The sequence below is a fragment of the Lolium rigidum genome, chromosome 2, assembly GCF_022539505.1.
Source record: "Lolium rigidum isolate FL_2022 chromosome 2, APGP_CSIRO_Lrig_0.1, whole genome shotgun sequence".
Classification (NCBI taxonomy): domain Eukaryota; kingdom Viridiplantae; phylum Streptophyta; class Magnoliopsida; order Poales; family Poaceae; genus Lolium; species Lolium rigidum.
Window position 1 is genome coordinate 42,186,091 of NC_061509.1, and position 10,881 is coordinate 42,196,971.

At 52.4% G+C, this 10,881-nt stretch overlaps 2 protein-coding genes across 2 annotated transcripts; both read left to right on the forward strand.

The window, feature by feature from the left end:
* The first annotated feature begins 6,015 nt into the window (after positions 1-6,015).
* Positions 6,016-6,773, forward strand: LOC124691662 (peptidyl-prolyl cis-trans isomerase). The gene has a single exon (XM_047224936.1). The coding sequence runs from the start codon at positions 6,083-6,085 to the stop codon at positions 6,596-6,598; it is 516 nt and encodes a 171-aa protein (XP_047080892.1). The 5' UTR covers positions 6,016-6,082; the 3' UTR covers positions 6,599-6,773.
* A 3,037-nt stretch (positions 6,774-9,810) lies between these two features.
* On the forward strand, positions 9,811-10,593 carry LOC124691663 (peptidyl-prolyl cis-trans isomerase-like). Its single transcript, XM_047224937.1, has one exon. The coding sequence runs from the start codon at positions 9,831-9,833 to the stop codon at positions 10,344-10,346; it is 516 nt and encodes a 171-aa protein (XP_047080893.1). The 5' UTR covers positions 9,811-9,830; the 3' UTR covers positions 10,347-10,593.
* The last annotated feature ends 288 nt before the right edge of the window (positions 10,594-10,881 follow it).

The following is a 10,881-nucleotide window of genomic DNA, read 5'->3' on the forward strand; positions in this document are numbered from 1 at the left end:
AACTTAATTCATAGCCACTAGAGCAAGTCTAGATAGCTAGAAATAAGCAACAGTACAAGTAAGCAACAACACAGGGATGCTTGAGCATCAGCATCACCAGATAAGTGAATCATTTAACCACAGTATTAGCCAGTAAGCCATCACTGACCATCAATTGATCAAGTTGATCAATTATAGCAAGCCAAGCTACAGAGAGAGATTAGCCAACAAGCAAGAAATGATCCAAAGGATCATTGGCTTGCAGAATTAGTACTGAATCATATCACAGGCACCTCTGGCACACACACAAGTGTCACAGATGCAACACAGGTACACCTAGGCAAGCAAGTATAATAAACCAGTAAGTATAGCAAGCCCATAAGCATGAACAGCAGGGTATATCAAGCCAAAGCAAGCACAGTAGAGCAGGGCAAGTGTAGAGCAAGCTAGAAGTAGCAGAAAGGCAAGCTTAGCATGAACAGCAAGCAAATCGACATGTGCCAGTACCAGTAACTGGTAATCTGACCATGAGCTTGCAGTAAACCGAAGCACAGTAAGATTGCGCAGCAGTAGTATAACTCTAGATGATCACAAGATCACCAGAGAGTGACATAGCATGAGGAGGAAGAAGCACAGTAACAAGGGGAGGCGCACAGAAGAGAAGGAGGAGGAGCATAGGACCTTACCCGCGCCTGGAAGCAGAAGCTATGGCATGGCGAGGCAGTGCCCGCGCGGTCATAGCAGCTGCAAAGCCAGGGAAGTCGCCGGCGTTACGCCGACGAACACCACCACAACAGCACAGCATGGAGACGACGGCACAGGCGCTGCGAGCAGCACCCGCGCCAGGTCGATCTCGGAGACGCGCACGTCGTCGGCAAGGACGAGATCTCGCCGGAGTTCGTCGAGGCGATTCTCCGGGGGATCCGGATCGAGGCGATTCGCCGAGAGAGGACGAGAGGGAAAAAGGCGCGGACAGCATCGATAGATCCGCTCGCGGCGGTTCGAGAGCCGTAGAGGGCTACGGCGGAGGAGGCCGGCGATGGCCGGAGCAGGGCGGCGGCCATGGCGGCGACGCCATCGCCACGGGATCGCCGCAGGCTAGGGTTAGGTCGAGTGAGGAGAGGGCCGAGTGAGAATGAGTGAGGTGGGCCGCTTCGGCGCCACCGAACCCAAAAGGGGGCCAGCCTATTTGGGCCGTCCCCGGGTTAGTTTAATTGGGCCGGGCCCAATAGGGGTCCAGGGGTATTTTGGTCATTTTACATTTAATAAAAGACCAAAACTTTACCAAATTTTTATAAATCATAAACAACTCTAAAAAATCCAATAAAAATTGGATTTATAAATGAAAAATAAATCTTAACCAGAATAAAATATGAAATGGAGTTTATGGAACAAATTCAAAATTATGAATTTTCAGAATTTAAATAATAACTTGGAATTTAAATTATTATTTCCTTGTATTTAAAATTCAAGGAAAAATCTCAAATAAGTTCAAATACTTATTTTCCAACATTTCAAAATAAGATTCTATTATTCCAAGTCATTTCTTTTGAACAAGGGAATTTTTCCCGTAAAACTACTATATTTCTTTTTATTCCAAAAACTATAGAGGTAACTCTATAATTTCAAATTATTTTGGAATGACTAAGGTAATTATCAAGTAAAATCATTTTACTTTGAATTGTTATACTTTGTGTGAATTACAATGATTAATACTTTTAAATCAATTGTAAATTACCGTCAAAGACATAAATCTTAAATACAACCCTAAATTGTAATAACTCAATGGGGTAAAGGGATTCAACATAAAATAATACATCCATGATTGCATTATTTGGATTTTTATAACATTGTCCTTACCGGACAATGATGCTTCTTACGTAACCCGAGGTCCAGGTTCCATCAACCGCATTGAACCGCACTATCTCGCAGTCCACGTGCAAGTTCACCCTTGCTCATGTCAACTTGATTATTTTCTACTACTTTAATGCAAAGCTATATACTTATCATTCCCGCATCGCAAATGAAATGTTATTTTCCAACTATGAATATGACTATGTGGATGGCAATGGAACCATGGTATGTGTTGATATGGTGGAGGTTCCATTGCAATGGGTTATATCACCCTAGGATTAATTACCAATGCCGTCCAGTGATTCTAGCGCCGTACAAACCGCGTTGACCATGAGATCTATAATGGCTCTGGAAAAGCCACCAGTATCTTTTCCCTTCCGCACGCCAACGAATCGGAGAGCCGGTGGGGTGCCGGAGGCACCGCCGCAATAGGTTGGGAAATCCTTTTAAATCCCCATCCATTAGTGATGATAAGCTCAACGATCTATGAGGGATTGTCCGGAGTACACCATGAGTAAAGCCGTATTATCGGGGAAGTCTACTCGGAGGTGTACGGTCGGACAAAAGGGTGGGTTTGCAGTCGCGGAGAAGGCGGTGTGGGCTTGGATCTTTATACCTGGCCTCACACCAAAGGAAGTGTGAACGGGGGCAAGCTCCTCGCGGATGGCAAAAAGGTTGAGATCTCTTGTGGGAAAAGTAACGCACCTCTCGCAGAGTGTATCAAATTGTGGCCGTCACTCCTTGTTCCGGGAAGGGAACTCGCGAACGCGGCAGAAAGGAACTCCACGAAGTTCTGGTCAACTCCGTGAAGACTCGACGGGCATAGTTTTCATAATAAAAGCAACCTTTTGAAGAAATGATTGCAAAACATGCATTGACCTGCGATTTCCCGATCAATGGTCGTAGCTAGTGCATCAAACACCTTTTATTCTTTTAGAACTTGCCGAGTACCTCTCGTACTCACTTTCTTTCGACACCCTTGCTAGACTCGTGATCCGGAAGTGGAGGCCATCAACGATGGAGCACCGTAAGGAAGCTACGAGCTGGTCTACGAAGAACCTGATCTTACCGGCGGAGTGGAAGGCATAGACTATGGGATAGTCTACGGACCAGATGACACGGAGGTGGAGGAGTAGTGACATACCCTAGTATCATAGAGCCGAGCAACGTAGAACTTACCTAAATAAGTTGTTGAGCTCTCTTTTATATTGTTATGAGTTGTAATCGTACTTAAGTAGTATCTTAGGGTGTTCTCATAGGACCTCGTGAGAATACCAACTTGTTAAGACAATGTTTGTAATAAAGTATGGAGTGTTATGACCTGCAATGTTTCTGTTGTACCACTCTGAGGGATATGGCAATTTGTGAAGAAGTCCCTTCGCAAAGATCATATCAACGACTTGTATACTACAACATGCAGTGGTATGCTGGGTCACCGCAGTCGCCCTCTATTTATCGCGGAGCTACCGCGTCTGGCCGCATTCACCACCCCATCTCCCTATTAAGCACCTCTCTCCCCAGACTCATCGGGCGAACAATGGCGAACTTCGGCGACGGCGCGGCGAACAACGGCTTCGGCCATCGTTCTCTCCACCAATGGGAGGGGAGGTTGCTGCACGCGACAGGCTACCCCGCGCCGCCGGACTTCCGCGCGCTCGGGGGCTGGCACCTGAGCATGGGGGGCGTCCCGATCCCACCGCCGCCAATCGGACGCGCCGCCCTCGAGGCGGAGATCGACGCGGTGCTCGTCACCCTCAGCGACGAGCAGCGCGCGGACGAGACGTTCTTCCCCGACAATTACGAGGCCTGGGCGGAGTTCTTCCGGCAAAGGTACGAGCGTGAACTCGTCGCCTATGACGGCCCTCCCCCTCCTCCTGCGTGAAACAACGCCGCCGATCGCCGCCGATGGTGGAGCGGGCCTGGCCGCACCCTCGAGAACATGCTCGACCACATCGAGGGCGGCAACTCCCCCGTACTGGGGATGCCGCCGCCGGTGCCGCCTACCATGTCGTGCCGGCACGGTAGCTCGTGGACGCCGCGACGGATGGCGCTGTCGTCCTCGTCATCTATGTCTGCGTCGAGGCCCGGCAGGTCGGCTCCTCCACCTGCGATGCCGAGGGTCGTCAAGAAGGAGCCGACGTCTCCACCGTCGACCAGAGGGCTCAACAGCGGCACCCTCCTTATCCGCGAGTTGGGCACCGGTCGTCTTCTCCTTCGCGCGGCCGCAAGAGGAAGTCGTCCAAGAAGGACGCTGCAGCGGCCGCCGCCGCATCCCAGCTCGCCGAAGAGGAGGCCAAGCGGGCCGATGACGCGACGGTGGCCGAGGCGATCGCAAGGTCGATGTCCGACCTCGTCCCCGCCGACAACGCCCTCCCAATGGACGCCGTGCTCGCCTGGTCCAGGCGTGACTGGGAGAGGCAGGAGGTGGAGCAGCAGAGGCGGCTGCTCGACCTGGCAGCCGCACGCGACTCGCCGGTCGAGCCACACCGAACGCACCCACCACACCCGTCAACCCCGTGCCGCTCATCAAGCTCGAGGGAGCAGCGACGATGAGTGGTATCGGCCGACCCGACGACCCTGGCCAGGGTTCCAGCCGGTGGTACATTGACGCCGGCCAAAGCAGCCAGCAGGCGCCGCCGCTCGAGGACGTCGGCCACTCCAGCGACGACGACGATGACTACACGGTGTTCTACTGCCATTTCGGCATGTAGATCGCCGTCCTTTTAATTAGTTTATATTCCCTCTCGCCGATTCAAATGTATTACGAATTCGGCCTATATATGTACGAACTCGCCTATATATGTTAAATACCTTTAAATTTCATTTGAACGTATTTCGTCTGATTTATTTGAATTCACCAATATTTTTTCAAATTTTACATCTATCCTAGATTCTTCGCTGGGAATATAAGCCTCTCCGGGCAAATTTTACATCCATTCGACGCTGGGAGCCCAACGGCTGGCAATGCTCTAAGCAAGAGAAAGAAATCCTTCGTGCTTGAGATACTTGTATTATCATCTAGGTTGACTCACCTAGTTTGCATTAGGCTCACATTTATATTCCGTAAAACCTAATACTGCAAACAAAGAATTAAAATTTGTAGAAACCTATTCACCCCTCTAGGTTTACCATCTCTTAACTTCCACCGGGGGAGGTGGAGTCCGAGGTGGAGGTGGAGGCGCGGCAGTCTGGCCGCGGCCGGCGCTGCTCATGGTGGCAAAGGTGGAGGTTGAGCGATAGCGGCGCTACTGTGGAGGTTGTGTGGCGGCTAGGGTTTAGTGTGGGAGGAGATGAGATGTGCACGCTCCTGTTTATATAGGATGGAGGCAGACGACGACCGCGGCATGCGTGTCATCGCCATTACTTCGTGCGCAGAGATAGGCGACGGCCACGCGCACGCGAGGCATCGCCATTACGCGGCCGCAGACTGCCGAAGCGATGCCTCGACGCTAGTACTGGCTCGGCTGAGAAGACGCATCGAGCCTGGATCACTGGTAGGCAGGCCCGACGAAACGTTCGCCAAACGCGAGCGGACACTTTGCGCTTCCGTGCAGCGTCCGCATAAACGTATCCGAAACGCATATTTAAACCAGATTTGCGTCGCTAGAGATCACTATGCATTGTGCCACTAAAGCTGATCCCTGGTGTATTTTCGGCGCGCCCGAAGGCAAACGCGCTCACCGTTGGAGATGCCCTTATCACAAACATTTTGCTTCAGGCCAGTGGGCTGCTGAACTGATTTGGAGACCCGTTTATCCACTAAGCGGCAGTCCGCTTAAAATGCCCTAACCAAGACAAAGAAACCCAGCCGTGTCTTGTCTCATCCTCAGTTGCCATTGCAGCCTCGGCGCGCACCAGGTCCATACACCACCTACAGATCCCCACCAGCGCCGCACCACCTGGTCCTGGTGGACCGCGCGCACCTCATGGACGAAGCATCCACCCTAACCCTACACCCACCCCCCCTAACCACGGTCAAAACCCGAGTTAACTCCATACATATCCAGAAACGCCTCACGCCCACACACCCACACTCCATGACACTTGGGCCCCACCTTTTCCCACCCGAACACACCCGGTGAAAAAAGGCCATCCGGTGCTCGAACCCAACCCTTGACCTAACCACGGTTCCCGCCTATTTAACCCCACCTCAACCCCTCCCCAGATCTCATCGCCCGCAGCGAGAGGAAAAAAAAATCCCCCAGATCAATCACCCGCAGCACCAACCCTCCCCTCCGATCCCGGCGAGATGGGCAACCCCAAGGTCTTCTTCGACGTGACGATCGGCGGCGCCCCGGCGGGCCGCATCGTGATGGAGCTGTACGCCGACGTGGTGCCCAACACCGCGGAGAACTTCCGCGCGCTCTGCACCGGCGAGAAGGGCGTCGGCAAGATGGGCAAGCCGCTGCACTACAAGGGCAGCAAGTTCCACCGCGTCATCCCGGGCTTCATGTGCCAGGGCGGCGACTTCACCGCCGGGAACGGCACGGGCGGCGAGTCCATCTACGGCGCCAAGTTCAAGGACGAGAACTTCGTCAAGAAGCACACCGGCCCCGGCGTCCTCTCCATGGCCAACGCCGGCCCCGGCACCAACGGCTCCCAGTTCTTCCTCTGCACCGCCAAGACCGCATGGCTCGACGGCAAGCACGTCGTCTTCGGCCAGGTCTGCGACGGCATGGACGTCGTCCAGGCCATCGAGAAGGTCGGATCCCAGAGCGGCAACTGCTCCAAGCCCGTCGTCATCGCCGACTGCGGCCAGCTCTAGATCTGATCGGATCTGGTTGCTGCGCTTCGTGCCGTCCGTGGAATCGTTCGTTAGGCTGTTGGATCTATCCGGCGTGGCCGTTGTATCTTTCTTTCCCTGTTACCATCTTAGCGTTTCACTGCTGAGTTCTCCGAACAAATGAATGATTGAATAAACGGCGCTTAGTTTATTATCAGATTATATCTGTTTTGTTTCCTTCATCCTTCGCTTGGAATGCGTGACCTTTTCACCCCAGTTTCTTGTTCTGTTTTTCTGTCTACTACTATATCCGATCTGACGCCGGGAGTGCTGGAGCCTGATCTAGATTGGTAGCCTTGAATAACAACTGACGATTCAGATTGTTTCATGCGCGTGCCGGATATTGAGATCTGAATAATACTCCTGATCATCTGTGGTTTGTTGTGTTGCATCTGAGATATGTTGCAAAATTAAGGTGACAATCCATCTAGATCTGAGTATTATACTCTTATTTTCTCTGAGCAAATGATTGAATATACGGCGCCTAGTTTATGATTGAATAGTACTCATCGTCTGTAATATCTGTTTGTGTCGTTCATCTTTTGTTCCCCAGTTCTATCTGTTTTTGGCCTATCCGATCTGACGCCGGGAAGTACTGAAACGAAACCAGTTCCTCAGATATCCAAACAACTGAAGATTAAAAATGGTCATTGCGTGCGTGAGATTGAGATCCGAATGAGGGGCGATCATGCCGGGATATATGACATACTACTCCCTCCGTTTCATCAAAGAACAAAGCGCCCTTGTGATGCGTGTTTTTTCTTTGACTAAAAATTACACTAAATATAAAAAGATTGTTGGTTTAAGATTATTAGCATCATTAGAAAGTGTTTATCAATATGAATTTAAGGATATCAATTAGATTATGTTGCTCAATTTGTTTGGTCAAAGATTTTTCTTAGAATACGCGTGCGTGGGCTTTATTTGTTGAAACGGAGGTAGTATGTGTAAAATTGTGACCCATTCTTTCAAATATACATTTTATATATCTTAAGAGTGCAAAAAAGTCTCTTAAGTTGTTCGAGCAAATATCAAAAGAGCCATACAGTAAGTTTGGTTCATCATGGTTCATCGCGGAGTGGCTCCACGTGGAGAAGAAATCCGCCCATTCGATTGGCGTGCTTGTCTGGCACAAGTGCAACATGCCCTCTCCTCTGCACGTGTTGGGAATCGTGGGAGAAAGGACCTTCCACGTTAACTTCCCACTTCACTTCATTAACCGTCCAAAAGCCACTATCTCACCTCCTCTACACCTACACCCGCCATGGCCGACGTTCTCCACCCCCAAATACGTGGCGGAAGCCCCTTGCCGTGCTCAAGCAATCCACTATATGAGCATTGGGCAGCGAACCAGATCTAAAGGTTGGGTACAACAAGGGACTCTGATTTTGTGAAGGCTCTGAGAGCTCCGTCACCGGTCAATTGGTGAGCACGCGTGACAAGGACTACGACAATGGTGACCCAATTGAAGGGCGAAACCTCGAGTGGGGCTGCGGGGAAGGTGCCGATAGTCATTGGGCAAACCCTTCCCGACCCGGCGGGGATTTTTTCGTTGCCGGCACCACCCCCATCTTTGCCGTGACGGCTTCCGTCCGGCGGCCTAGCCGGCTAGAGACAACGGGGGAGAGGAGGCCAGTCTCCTTTGTATAGCTATAGTAGTAGTGGCTTTAGGGGTAGATTGCTTCTAGGATTAGGCTTTACCCATGTGGAGAATAGCGAGATGCCCATTGGTATCTGGCTGCATAGGTGTGCGAGTTGCTTATGGTGGTTTGTGGCGGCGGTGTGGCTGCTTGTGGTACTCCGATGGAGGTAGCCGGAGGTGGGTGGCGGCGCGTCAGCTGCATCTAGATCGAAGCGGAGCCAGTCGATTTGTGCTCTCTTTGATGCTACCGTGGTGGTGGAGAAAAAGAGGATTGTCGATATGTTGGCATTCTCTACAGATCTACAGAGCGGGAAGAGTTGGAGACTACGTCAGCCTTCTGGAGGACATCCTCTATGGTCTTCCACTGGCTTGAGGCTAGCCTGCCGCTGACTCTCATTGCTGAAGGGAGGCCGCTTCAAGCGCAGCTACCGGTAGCTGCCTGGTGCCATCTTGGTGATTATCTCGATACCACGATGCTAATTTTGAGGCCCTTTATCATTTTCGATGCCGGATCCCTCATAGTATATCCAACTATGGTGTCGGTGCCCGTGCTCTCTGAAGCTCAAGTTCATGGTCGGGGGAGAAGAGGGACCTGACAGATTTTCTCATTTTTGTTCTATGGTCTTGTGTGTATATGATGTATTTTCTTTAGGGTCGTCGGTCTTATTTGTATTGCCACCGCTGCATATTAATGCAGTTTTTGGTACTTCAGGGCTCATGTCTTGCTAAAAAATTGCTATATGCCTCATCGCAAAAAAATGGCTATATGCCAGCACAAACAGGAAAACCGTAGAACAGCCCTGGAGGTTCTAGAGCAATCGACTGTGGCCGGCGGAATCGTACTGGACGGTGGCGATGAGCCATGGTTGCACGGACCGGGCCTTTCCGGCAGGGGCCAGTTGCACATGCGGTCTGCGTGCGCTTCCCGCGACCCGGCCAGAATCTCTATCCCACTGGCGCACGGCATATCCCTTCCCACGCCGCCGCGTCCGTAGTCCCTCTCGTCCGCTCGTTTCCACCGCACGTCCTTCGCTGCACCGAGTCCATGCACCGCACGGTAGATCCTGCCGCCCGGCCGCACCCGCCGGTGCTTGTGGACCGCGCGTAGCTCAAAAGGTATGCGCAATCTAACCCTAGTCCCGACCCAACCGCCCCAGCCCTAACCATGGTTACCGCCACTAGGATCCAAGAAAACGGCACACGTACGTACCCCACACCCACCCGCGCCGGCTGCTGCTGAGGGCCCACACCCTGCAGGCCACCGTACCTGACAGGCATCCACGGGTCCACCTGTCATCCAGCCTTGTGCAGGAAACGGTCACGTGCTGCTCGTGGCTTCCGGAGCCCAACCCTAGACCCAACCACGGTTCGCCCAACCCCACCGCCTAACCTCCCCGGTTAACCCTTGCCACCCACGATGCCGCCACGCGTCCCAATCCAACGGCCGGCACCCGCTATTTAACCCCACCTGCTGTCCCATCCCAGATCGCAGAGCTCCGAACCCAAAGCAAATTCCCAACAGAAGTCCCCAAAACCCTAGCCTCCTCCACCCCCGATCCCGGCGCGGCGACGATGGCGAACCCGCGGGTCTTCTTCGACATGACGGTCGGCGGCGCGCCGGCGGGCCGCATCGTGATGGAGCTGTACGCGGACACGGTGCCGCGCACGGCCGAGAACTTCCGCGCGCTCTGCACGGGCGAGAAGGGCGTGGGCAAGCTCGGCAAGCCGCTGCACTTCAAGGGCAGCGCCTTCCACCGCGTCATCCCCGACTTCATGTGCCAGGGCGGCGACTTCACCAAGGGCAACGGCACCGGCGGCGAGTCCATCTACGGCGAGAAGTTCGCCGACGAGAAGTTCGCGCGCAAGCACACGGGCCCCGGCGTGCTCTCCATGGCCAACGCCGGGCCCAACACCAACGGGTCCCAGTTCTTCATCTGCACCGTCGCCTGCGCCTGGCTCGACGGCAAGCACGTCGTGTTCGGGCAGGTCGTCGACGGCATGGACGTCGTCAAGGCCATCGAGAAGGTTGGGTCGCGCAGCGGCACCACCTCCAAGCCCGTCGTCATCGCCGACTGCGGCCAGCTCTAGATCTCATCTGGTTGCTCCTGCCCCGTGGTTCGTTTCGGTCTGTTCGTCTGGTCTCCCGTGTCGCGTCGTCGTCGTCCTGAAATAACATGTCGTCTCGTGTCGTGTCTCGCTTGTGTCCGTCCGATAAGATAGATCTCCGTGGTTGGTTTAGGATGGTTTCAGGTGATCTCTGTCGTGTCCCTGCTAGATCTGCTGCTATGGTACCCTTTCTATGACAACTTCGCTCGCTATGAGAATGAATCAATCAATGAATGAATTTTCGTTATGGTGAATCATCTGTTCCTGTTAAAATTCTTCAGTAGGATTTATCTGTCTGTTGTATTCATGTCTTGTTTGATGCGCCTGGCTCCACTGTGTTGGAATGCGTTGAGGTTTCTTGTGCTATCCACTCGTTTTCTGTGAAATTTTTGGCGTTTCTGATCTGACGCGAGATACTGATTCATATTTTTTTTATAGTAGTATTGTCTATGACTAAATATGATTGGCAATTACAATACAATTACTCCGTACAATTATCCAATTTTCACGTTCGTTA

Excerpts from the sequence above, each read along its gene's own strand:
- LOC124691662 (XM_047224936.1), top strand. The coding sequence starts at position 6,083 with ATGGGCAACCCCAAGGTCTTCTTCGACGTGACGATCGGCGGCGCCCCG.
- LOC124691663 (XM_047224937.1), top strand. The coding sequence starts at position 9,831 with ATGGCGAACCCGCGGGTCTTCTTCGACATGACGGTCGGCGGCGCGCCG.